This window comes from Notolepis coatsorum, assembly GCF_963971535.1.
Source record: "Notolepis coatsorum genome assembly, chromosome: 15".
Taxonomy (NCBI): Eukaryota; Metazoa; Chordata; class Actinopteri; order Aulopiformes; family Paralepididae; genus Notolepis; species Notolepis coatsorum.
This window is the reverse complement of record NC_140179.1, coordinates 76,000,385-76,012,680: the sequence shown is the minus strand read 5'-3', so window position 1 is coordinate 76,012,680 and position 12,296 is coordinate 76,000,385. Positions and strand designations below refer to the sequence as shown.

The 12,296-nt window shown below is 45.8% G+C and overlaps 1 protein-coding gene across 9 annotated transcripts in view; it reads right to left on the bottom strand.

The window, feature by feature from the left end:
- The window catches only part of kmt2e (lysine (K)-specific methyltransferase 2E), a 107,771-nt gene that overhangs the window by 77,824 nt on the left and 17,651 nt on the right, over positions 1–12,296 (bottom strand). For 8 of the 9 annotated variants that reach the window (XR_014620579.1, XR_014620580.1, XM_084330707.1 and 5 more), the window contains exons 2-3: positions 10,268–10,369; positions 9,845–10,035 (exon numbers count right to left, since the gene is read on the bottom strand). Coding sequence is in view for 7 of the 9 variants with exons in the window: in XM_084330707.1 (XP_084186833.1) it covers positions 9,845–9,915 (71 nt within the window). In the remaining 2 variants the exon portion in view is untranslated. The remainder of the gene's footprint in view (positions 1–9,844; positions 10,036–10,267; positions 10,370–12,296) is intronic. The other variant, XM_084330708.1, reaches the window with a different exon arrangement.

The following is a 12,296-nucleotide window of genomic DNA, read 5'->3' as shown; positions in this document are numbered from 1 at the left end:
AACGTAATAATGTGGTAACGTTAACGCTAGTAGAATGAATGGATGCAAACTTTATTTAACACATTGCAGAATGGGTACAATACGGCTCAATACAAACAATTGTTAAGGGGATGCAGTCTGGACTGGGTTCCTTATAACAATAACTTGACAACACATGAGTTTAGCCGCAGCTACAGGTTTACTCAGCGTCAGGTCAGGAATGCGACAACAGACATCATCAGTCAATCACAACACTCTTCAACACAGACGATACGTTTCGAACAAAAGTTTGTTACAATCAATTTCATATAACGCTACTTGGGACAGCTCTGCTGTAAACACTGGTGTAGCTGGCTCTGCTCTAATCTCTCTACCCCGCGCTCGGTTGCTAACTTGCTATTGTTTGCGACAGTCTGCCGTAAACATGGGAAATAATTGCGACAGCTCTGCCGTAAACACTGGAAATAACCTCGGTTGCTATGCCACACGTAACCGGGATGTGAGCATATGGGATATGCACCCACTGTAACCGGGATGTGCGCAAAACTTCACCCTGGACTCCGGTTTTCAAAGACCGCGGTTGCTGTGTAGCAAAACCCCGGTTGTGTGTGGGCGAACAGTGCAACTGCGCACATACAATCACGGTTACATTAAACCCAGCGCTCGTGTGGACAGGGCCTCACTGTAGAAGTATAGGGTCTTAGCACAGTAGACGTACAGTATAGTATCCGTTTACAGTAGAAGTACAGTATAGTATCTGTTTACAGTAAAAGTACAGTATGGTATCTGTTTACTAACCAAGCTAACATGAACCAAGATAAACTTACCTGAAATAGGCGCTGCAGCCACACAGGATGACCCTGTGGGCGTTAAACTCAGTGAAGTTGACTTTAATAACCCCATCACAGAACTTTCCCTCCAGATGCAGCTCATTAAGGATTGTACAGGACATGGCCCTTGTTTCCTTTTCCATGTGGTGATTTTTAAATGGCAGCCATCTACAGAATATATTCAAGCTTACAGACAAGTAGCCGGACACAACAAGCGATATCTTGACTTGTCTTCTGAGAATCCGAGATCTTCTGAGAATTGTTGAATAGATACACAAATGTTCTAGAATATTTGATTATGACATCATACTGTGACATCACAAATGTTCTAGAATGTTATATTATGACATACTGTGACATCACAAATGTTATAGAATGTTTGATTATGACATCATACTGTGACATCACAAATGTTCTAGAATGTTTGATTATGACATCATACTGTGACATCACAAATGTTCTAGAATGTTTGATAATGACATCATACTGTGACATCACAACGGAACATGTTTGAGCTCCATTTGAATAATTTAAATAATATGTTGATATAATGTAATGTAATATGTAGGGCTGTCTTAAATACTTCGAAGCTTCGTTCGATGGGCATGGGATTCGAATATGAAAATAAAATTCGATTATATAAAAAAAAAAAAAAAAATTTGGTGCAAAATCAACTCTGCATTGCAATGCTGTTTGTTATTTAAGATGAGGTCGGACTCGGCACTGACAGATTTGTGTTCATTGTGCTTCTTTTATAAAGCCTCAAATAACTACAATATTTCATGAAAGCAGTGTTTCGTTTGTCTAAGATTTAAAAAGGTTTAAACTTTACAGCGCTGACAAAGTTGAACAAAGTGCTGTACAAGTCCCACAACATAAAAAAAAATATATATATATATATATATAATATTTAAATTTTTTGTAATCTCAAAGCTTCGAATTAAAATCTAATCTCGGCCCCGAAGCTTCGAATTACAAAACAAAATTCTAAGGTGAGCCCTAGAGTGGTGGTGGTGGTGGAGGATCGAGAGATCAATGGGAGGAAAGAAGGGAGAGCAACACTGCACAGCCAGAGGCAGCGCTTTCACTCCGAAAAGAGCTCCCACTGGCTGCCATGGCAACAGCGTGTTCCGCCGGCGAGAGAGAGCATGGGCACGCTCGCTGGGTTCTGCTGTGCGCGTGTCCCCGCGGAGAGGCACGCGCACACACAGACAAGACACATGGCCGTGAACTCCCTGCCTCGCACACACACGGTGTATAAAGCAAACAGCTGGTGAAGTTGCTGCAGGCTTCAGGGGGAAGTGGACATGATGCTGCTCCTCTGGTGAGTAGCTAGTTAGCCCTGCTGTTGCAGCAACAATGCTAACCTCTGAACGGTGTGTGTGTGTGTGTAGGTGTAGCAGCTAGTTTTCCCCCTCCTCCCGTTCTGGATAGAGGCTGAGGCCATTTTCAAGCTCGTTAACTTCTTTTTAAATAAATCTGCAGCAGGCGAGCAGACGCGGGGCACAGGGAGTGTGTGTGTGTGAGAGAGAGAGAGAGAGAGAGAGAGAGAGAGAGAGAGAGAGAGAGAGAGAGAGAGAGAGAGAGAGAGAGAGAGAGAGAGAGAGAGAGAGAGAGAGAAGGGAGGACGGAGAGAGGCCTTCTTTAAGCCCACCCCATGGTAGCTGAAGGCCCCAGGCCACAGAGGAGACGCAGGGCTAAAAAAGGAGCTCAGTGGGGAGGAGGGGTAGTGAGACGAGCTGGGACCATTTAAGACGCCTTAACGGTGCGAGAGGGCCACCCCGTCACTCAGGCCAGTGACCATGGCAACAGGCCCTGCGCAGTGCGGAGGGAGGGAGGGGCGTGAGGAGAAAGGAACCATGGCAACAGCTCTGATGAAGGCAGCGGGGAGGCCCCCCCCCCCCGCCTTAAAGAGACAGGCGTCCTTTTTTTTGTTTTGCGGATGACGTCTGTGTTATTCTTTTAGTCACAGGAGAACCTCTTGGAAAGAGAGAGAGAGAGAGAGAGAGAGAGAGAGAGAGAGAGAGAGAGAGAGAGAGAGAGAGAGAGAGAGAGAGAGAGAGAGAGGGTGGGGCTTGTGGTTGCCATGGTGCCGTCGAGCAATCTGCTTCGCCAACTGCATGCAGACACACAGTTACACTTCCTTCACTATCAGAGATCATGGTAAAATACACTCAAAATGTTTTTTTCACACTACAGGTCACTTTAGGAAAAAAGCAAAGGTCACTAAAAAAACATGAATGTTTTTGTATAGTTAGTATATTATAGTTACACATAGCATAACTGTATATTGTATAGCATATTGTAGTGTATATAGGACTCATTACCTTTCATTCGTAAGCTTAGCATTGCAGTGTTTCCCATAGGATTTTGAGAGACTATGGGGGGTGAACCTCCGCCCTCTAGGGGGGTCCGGGGGCATGCCCCCCCCGGAACTATTTTTCTTTTGTACATTTTAAAGTTAAATGCATAAATCTGGTGCACTTTGAGAGCAAAATAAAGAGGCTAGATCTATGATGAACTTTGTGCTCAAAACACAAAATCCACTAGACTAGTGCTTCCCAATCCTCTCCTCGAAGCACCCCAGCCGTTCAATGTATTTGTTAAATTCCACCACCAGAACACCTGATTCAACTTAACTAGCCCTTTATTAGTTGAATCAGGTGTGCTGGTGCCTGGTGGTGGAATTTAACAAATACATGGAACGGCTGGGGTGTCTCGATGAGAGGTTTGGGACCCACTGGACTAGAGGCGCAGCCAGCAGATGTAGTGACACGCATCGAGAAGGTCTGCGTGATGATGAGCAATGGCTGAACAGGCCTGTGTATATAATCGATGGCAAAAGAGGAACCGTCCATTAGGACAGACACCGGCGTTATGGAACCAGTGTTGGGTCCTGCCTCGACATATCGACCACACAAACTCCCCTTCACATTAACAGTTACCATCTGTAAAATGGAGGGAGGGCAGATCAATGCCGTGGAGGAAGAGAGATGGAGAGAGACGAGGGGAGAGAGAGTAAATTTAAATAAAATATAGTCTAGGAGAAGTGCTTCAGTCGGAATAAGGGAGATGGCAGGGTGATTGGTCAAATTATGGGGAAATAAAAGTGTGCTTGAGAAGACAGTTGGTGAGGATGTTAAAATGAAAAGGGGGGACGAGGACCGGGGGACAGGAATGGGACGAGAGCAGGGGGACAGGAAGGGGACGAGGACCGGGGGGGGCAGGAAGGGGACGAGAGCAGGGGGACAGGAAGGGGACGAGAGCAGGGGGACAGGAAGGGGACGAGGACCGGGTGAGGACCGGGGGACAGGAAGGGGACGAGAGCAGGGGGACAGGAAGGGGACGAGAGCAGGGGGACAGGAAGGGGACGAGAGCAGGGGGACAGGAAGGGGACGAGGACCGGGGGACAGGAAGGGGACGAGGACCGGGGGACAGGAAGGGGACGAGGACCGGGGGACAGGAAGGGGAAGAGAGCAGGGGGACAGGAAGGGGATGAGGACCGGGGGACAGGAAGGGGACGAGAGCAGGGGGACAGGAAGGGGATGAGGACCGGGGGACAGGAAGGGGACGAGAGCAGGGGGACAGGAAGGGGACGAGAGCAGGGGGACAGGAAGGGGACGAGAGCAGGGGGACAGGAAGGGGACGAGGACCGGGGGACAGGAAGGGGACGAGGACCGGGGGACAGGAAGGGGACGAGAGCAGGGGGACAGGAAGGGGACGAGAGCAGGGGGACAGGAAGGGGACGAGAGCAGGGGGACAGGAAGGGGACGAGAGCAGGGGGACAGGAAGGGGACGAGGACCGGGGGACAGGAAGGGGACGAGGACCGGGGGACAGGAAGGGGACGAGAGCAGGGGGACAGGAAGGGGACGAGGACCGGGGGACAGGAAGGGGACGAGAGCAGGGGGACAGGAAGGGGACGAGGACCGGGGGATGGAATGATGACTCATGAGAGTGAAAGAGAGAATGAACTGCTGGGGGGAAACAGAGAAAATATGCTAGCTGGGGGACAGGTGGTGAGAAGAGTGAAAATAAGAATGAATGAGTGGTGGGAAGAAAGGAGGGTGGTAGACTAGGTGTTAAGATTAAAGGGTTAGTCCACATTTTTAAAGAAGACTATCTTACTCGTCAGTCTATTGACCATATTTATTCACACACGGTGGCCATTTTGCTCTCATGGCAGGGTGGAAAGGAACCCAACCTGAGCATGACATGTGTGGCCAGGTTCAGCTCCAACTCCATAGTGAAGTTTGCGGACGACACAGTGGTGGTGGTGGAGCTGATATCTAACAATGACGAGAAGGCCTACCGGGAGGAGGTTGATGTACTGTGTAGCGGTGGTCAGCCCAATATAATCAAAATGTAAATGTTATAGTGGTGCAATGGGCGCCAGACAGGCTAAACTTTGTTTCCTCCAGGCTGGACTATTGCAATGCACTCATCGGGATTCCTAGTAAAAGCATTCAAAAACTGCAAACCATCCAGAATAGCGCTGCTAGGATCCTGATGAGGGTGCGCAAATATGATCACATCACCCCCACCCTCAGATCACTTCACTGGCTCCCCGTGGAACACAGGATCGAGTACAAGGTCTCCCTCCTCACTCACCAGTGCGCACACCATGGGCGATCGCCCATCACGTTGTAATTTTTCGGCTGATTATCTAATCATCCAGAAATCAAAGCTAGATTATCATTATTATATCTCGTCATGCATACATGAAATGGCCATCATAGCGGGGCGCTCGCAAACGAAATAACGATCCCAAAAACGAGTTAACTCGTGTCTGGCACTGAACGCATGGCGGGCAATAACGAGTTTACTCGTTTTTGGCGCAGATCCAGTTAAATTGTGATGAAACAAAGGAGAATATGAATTATGATTTTTTTTTGCATCTTTGACCGTGAATAACACCATGCTAATAATGACCAAACATTTAAAAACTCGTTCAGTACAGCGGCTACGTGGCGTAGTGGGCAATGCGCTCGCCACGAATGACGGAGACGCTGGGTTTGCCTGTTCGAGCCCAGCGCTCCACATTGCTTTCAGTTTAGCTGGTCGTTCATACTAATACACATTGGCCGTATTAGGGGGTGGGAAACTGATGGGTGGGGATCGGGCGTTGTGGACAGCGACTCCTACAGGTCGGTTGGTGCGCCTGCGCAGTAGAATCAGGAAGTGTCGGGGGCAGCGTGAGCCTCCCACGCGTTACTCCTCGCCACTGAGAGATCGAGCTGCGCAGGTGAAAAGATGCGACCGCCGTTACCTCAAGTACCGTAGGGGACTTGTGCTATGTATGACTTAGTCCACATTGCAGCCGGCTTGTGGGAGGCAAGAAACAGCGTTTGTGACAGGGGAGGGTTGAATTGGATGATACGAAATTGGGATGGGAGAAAATATAGAAAAATGGGAGAAAAAGTGGATAAAAAAAAACTCGTTCAGTACCTCCTTGAGATCATGTGTACAAAAAATCTAACGAAATTAATAAAGGGAAGATGATTAAACAGAAGGTTCTGTAGATACAGTACTGAATTCTCCCATCCGGACCAATGCAATTTGAAATAATATAGAATAGCAGGCTTATAAATTACCTTATTATAGCCAATTCACAGATAATGAAATCTACTCTACTTTTTTATTTTGACCACAGTGCAACCGTTTTGAAACTAATTTCAGATCTAATAGCTGCATGCTAACAATAGGGAAGATAAACTAACTGCGTTTCAATATTTGTCAAAAACGTTACCTTTTGTGGTAGAATTATCCCGAATAATAACAGTTATTGAAATAATCCATACAGAACTTTTTTTTTTAATCTACTTTTTCTCCCCATTTTTCTATTTTTTCTCCCATCCCAATTTCGTATTATCCAAATCTTCCCTCCCCTGTCTCGAACGTTGCTAGACCATGCCTCCCACTGGTCGGCTGCAATGTGGACGAAGCCTTGCATCACGTGTCCCCTCCGGTACACGAGGAGGCAGCCGTCGCATCTTTTCACCTGCACAGCGCGATCTCTCAGCGTCGGGGGTCTGCGTTTGGAGGGCACGCCGCCCCCGTCACTTCCTGATTCTGCTGCGCAGGCGCACCAACCGACATGTAAGAGTCGCTGTCCACAACATCCGATCCCCACCCATCAGCTTCCCACCCCCTAATACTGCCAATTGTATTTATGAACGACCAGCCAAGCTGATAGCAATGCGGAGAGCTTGGCTCGAACCCAGCGTCTCCTGCATTTGTGGTGAGCGCCTTGCCCACTGCACCACCTAGCCGCCCAATATACAGACATTTCAATATCTAATACACACTTTAACCTATTCCTAAACTAACGTATTGATGATAATATACGTTCTAAATGCTGTTGTGACATGGTTATGATGTTTATACTTGAATACGTTTGAAATAAAAATCGCTACTTTTATAGAATAGTCTGGAAATATTGATTTATGACCAGATGTCATTTGCGTTCCGCCGACGGACGGCACGGGCGGAAGAGGAAGTAATTGATTGATGTTTAACTTGTCCCTGTGTTCAGTCATTTCGACAAGCAAACGTCTGTATTTAACGTTACCTCAGGATACCACTGTCTATTGTATTTAGTTGGTTAGCTATTTAGCTAATGTTGATAGCATTTTGAATAGCATCAATGCTAGCTGGCTGGCTACAGCTCAACAACACCAGCCATGGGAATACCATTTACTAAATTATGGAGGCTTTTTAATCGTCAAGGTAAGAGAGGATTTGTCATGATCAACTGAAGGCGTATGCTATGGAACAATATGTGCTTGGCTACTACTTGGATTTTCAGAAAAAGGCTAGCTATGTGATGCTAATCTCTAGCTAGTATCGTGTATTGCATCACAGTAGCCTCCCGTGTTTAATAAACACTTCTAGCCCCGATCAAGCTCAATAGCTTCTGTAACAGGAACGCAACTACTCTGATGCCATTGTTGTTGTGATGTGGGAGTTTGCACATGCCGGGTAAGGGAGAGGTGGGCTATCGTGTCAACGGTTCAGGACAAGACTTGTATCGCTTGTAAAGACGGGCGACGCAAGGAGAGTGTCTTCAGAATTGCGCACTCTGGGAGCCGGTTTCAGAAAATAGCGTCTTCAGGCTCCCAGAACGCAGTTCAGTGTGGATGAAAGGTACATACGATCAAATACTTGACTGATACGACCAAAATCAGTTTAGTCTGGACATGGCCTAAGGCTCAGCTTCTTCCCTGAGGCCATCAGAGCAATGAACACTGATCTCTCCACACACAAGCACACATGAACACACACACACCACAACATTCTGCACTAGCTCACACACAAACGCACCATAGGTCACTTTAAACACAAGAAAAGGACATTTTAAAGGAAGGGAAAAAGGACACCTTAAGAAAATAACTTGTTGTGAACTTGTGATTGTTGCATAGTATAGTTACTAACAGCAAGTATAGCATAGGGACATAGAAGTAAAACTGCACATTGTATAGGAGTGAACATAGGATCCTTTAAGTGATTTATTAACATGTCTATTTATCATGTCTATTTTAGTTATCTTATTATTATTACTAATCAAATCAAATGTATTTGTAAGGCCCGACAACACACGTTAATGTCCCCATGGGCCGGACACGTCTTCTTTAAACAAGTCAAGAAGAAACATCACAATGTAATATTACTATTGTTTTATTGCACATCGTAGCGGTAGCGGGCATGGCCAACCGCATTTCACTGTATGCCCTGGTATGTATGTGATGAATAAACTCCAGTGTTTCCCACAGGATTGTGTGAGACTGTGTTGGGTGAACCTCGGCCCCTCTTGTTTTAAAGTTAAATGCATCAATCTGGTGCACTTTGAGAGCAAAATAAAGAGGCTAGATCTATGATGAACTTTGTGCGCAAAACACAAAATCGACTAGAGCATACATTTGAGCCATCAAAGAAATGAAGCAAAAGTGGTTACCTGTGTTGAACTGGTTCATTTTTTAGAAAATAAAATATACTGGATTACTATTACGACTACTACCACTGCCAATACTACTGATACATCCCTATTGGATCATTAATAATAATAATAATAATTTTTATTTTGTTCATTATAAAACTGTGGCGGGACCAATTAGACTGTTGCGGCCCGCCACAGAGGATGCTAGCTAGTCCTAGCCTCAGTCAGAGAGGATGCTAGCTAGCCCTAGCCTCAGTCAGAGAGGATGCTAGCTAGTCTCAGCCTCAGTCAGAGAGGATGTTAGCTAGTCTCAGCCTCAGTCAGAGAGGATGCTAGCTAGTCTCAGCCTCAGTCAGAGAGGATGCTAGCTAGTCTCAGCCTCAGTCAGAGAGGATGTTAGCTAGTCCTAGCCTCAGTCATAGAGGATGCTAGCTAGTCTCAGCCTCAGTCAGAGAGGATGCTAGCTAGCCCTAGCCTCAGTCAGAGAGGATGCTAGCTAGTCCTAGCCTCAGTCAGAGAGGATGCTAGCTAGTCCTAGCCTCAGTCAGAGCTAGTCCGCCGGGACTAGTCCAGCATATATTTTAGTATTATACACATGTCTGCATGCATGCTTGTCTCTTACATGTATATTTCTGCTGCAATGGTATATCTCAGCAGATTAAAGCTGGCTTAGTGTGTAGTGTACATAACTCTTGTTTATATTAATTTAGATTAGATGTATTGTCGTTATACAGCACAAGTACAGTACATTTTTGGCATCCAACCAGAGTGCAAATGTAACAGTAAAGTGCAATAGTAATAAACAATGCACAGGTGATTAAACTGTGTATACAATATATAATTTAGTGTAGTGGGTGTAGTGCTAATCAGATGTATGTACAGAGTTGTAATAGCAGCATGTACAGGTATATAAAGACAGTATGGTCGTAGTCATCAGCCAGCAGCGTAACAGATATCTGCTGGGATATGTCGAGTATTTTAAATCAGAATCCAATGCATATACTTAATCACGCCATCCTCCTTTTTTAGTTGTTTTTGTGCCCCTCCTCTTTTCATAAAAACACACCACAACAACAACAAGAACAACAAGCCAGGACTCACTCTGAGCCTGCAGCCATGTCCAGATACGAGGTGTCTGCTGTGTCCACCCCAGCTGGAACGACTACGCTCATGACGTTCTCTGTTGATCAGTTCTTGTCCTACTGAGTCCAGAACATGGGAGTCCAAAACACTGGGGCATGCAGCACACAGCCACAGCACTCATTGCAGACATCTAAGTGCATCCACAAGGCCTGCGAGAGAGAGAGAGAGAGAGAGAGAGAGAGAGAGAGAGAGAGAGAGAGAGAGAGATAGAGAGGGAAAATATGTTAGCATTGTTGTGTGTATTAAAAGGCTGAATGATGTATTGGATTTATCACATATCACAATTTCCTATATTGAAAAGGCTGTAATAAAAGGGCATTAATTAAATGAATCCACTCAAATAATAAAACATGGTGAAATGTAAAACACTGTCCGGCTTACTTAATGGAAGTCCTTAGTGAAGGTTGGCGGTCTGCAAGAAATCCGAGGCACTCTGATGTATATTAAGAATCCTTTATTCAGCCTTGGATCTCCTTGGATCTCCTTGGAAGGGAGAATAAAGGAGTTTTAATATACACCCAGAGTGCCCTGCATTTCTTAAAGCCAGTGCCAACTCCCACTAAGGACTTCCATTACGTAAAGCTAGACAGCTTCTGTATTTGATCTTAACACTACTACGGTAATTCAGCCCCTGTCCTTGAAGAGCACCCGATTTGTTTAACTTCAAAATATTACCATCATCATATATATATGGCTTTATCTCTCTCCAATAAACAGTGAGTTTGTTGAGAATGACTTGAGAATTAGTTAGGTAGACACTACTAACTAGACAGTGACCCCCCCCCCCCCCCGAACCCAGAACACTGAGATACACAAGGTAGGTCCAAACAATCAAACCAGAAAGTGTTTAATGCAATATGCCCATATGCATTATGTCCAGTTAATTATATTGATTTGTTATTGTTTACACTGCTTTTTTATTCTATTTTATTTTTACTTCTCCACTGTACTATAATTATGTCACCTGTACCATGTCTTATACTACCTGCCCCCCCCCCCCCTCCCCCATGCTGCTATGATAGCTGAATTTCCCCAAAGGGATCAATAAAGGAATATCTTATCTTAAAACATCTTCAATAATGTAGACTTAAAACTAGAATAAAAAAACAAACCACTATATGGCAGATCATATCACAACAACAATATATCCGGCGTCGACACAATGGCAACATATTTTTTGTTTCGTCCATATAGCAGAGCTCAAACTGTGCGTTGCCAGTCAGTGTGTGTAGTGTCAGCATAAATAGATGATCAGTTAACTAGTCTGTGTATTCTTTCAGGAGAACAACAAAGGCCTCATCAGGCAGCAGGCAGCCTCTCCACCAAACCTCAAATTACACTCAAACTGAAACAAAAGGGTATTTCCAGTTCACAACATTTTATGATACAAACTCCTCGAGACCAGCGGTAAACGTCAAACAGAGATGAAACGGTGAAAAAAAAGAGAAGAAGATATCTTCACGGTAGGAATTTCCCCAATCTCTGACATCATGGCTGCCCAACCTCAGCTGGTTGAGAGATATTGATTGATCAGAGCGGGTAAAGAGGGGATACTGTAAGGTGAAGACTGAGCTGAGCGCTGCTGTGTGCTGCGCAAATGCGACCTCTACACAGTCACAAGTCTGCCGAGAGTGCACACAGGAAGCAGTAGTGGCCACGTTTGTCCACAGAGGGGCGCAAGAGAACACAGAGCAGTCGGCCGCCATGAAAGGAGGGGATAAAACGGAACAACTCACAGAAGCCATTTTTCCTTCCTTCCACCGAGGACTGCTCTGTTCTGAACACACTCAATCATACTACTCTTCACAACAAAGCACACACACACTTCAACACAACAATTAGAGCCACACACAAGTTTGTTTATGCGAGAGCTGGGGCGTTACATTGCCATTGTATGCATTTGTCTCCCTCCCTCTCTCTCTCTAGCAAATGCAGATGGACAGGATGCACTGAAGATGAAGTCTTCAATAATTAACTACATTAGATGTCAGCCAGGCAATGAATGCAGTCAGTCACCCTCTCTTGCCATGTAGGGAGGAAGTAGGTGGGAGGAAGCATGCAAGCCAACTAGCTCCACCCATGGGCAATAATATAAACAAAAACAGATTACAACCATCATGACACGCATACACGCACGCACTGGGGCAGTGATGAGCATATTAAGCCATAATGTGCATCTATCTATGTCTGATGTGCGTCCCTCCAGACAGGGGGCATATGCGTCAGTGTGGCTAGCCCCCGATACAGAGCACTGTTGATAAGTGGGATTAGTGGGAGGGACAGATGCCTGGACAAAATAGGCTGGAGGTCACACCTCCGCCTAGCCGTGCAACACACTGGGAACCAAACAAAAGGCTCGGAATCGGATCACGGCTTAGGGTATATAGATGGGATGGGGGGGGGGGGCCGG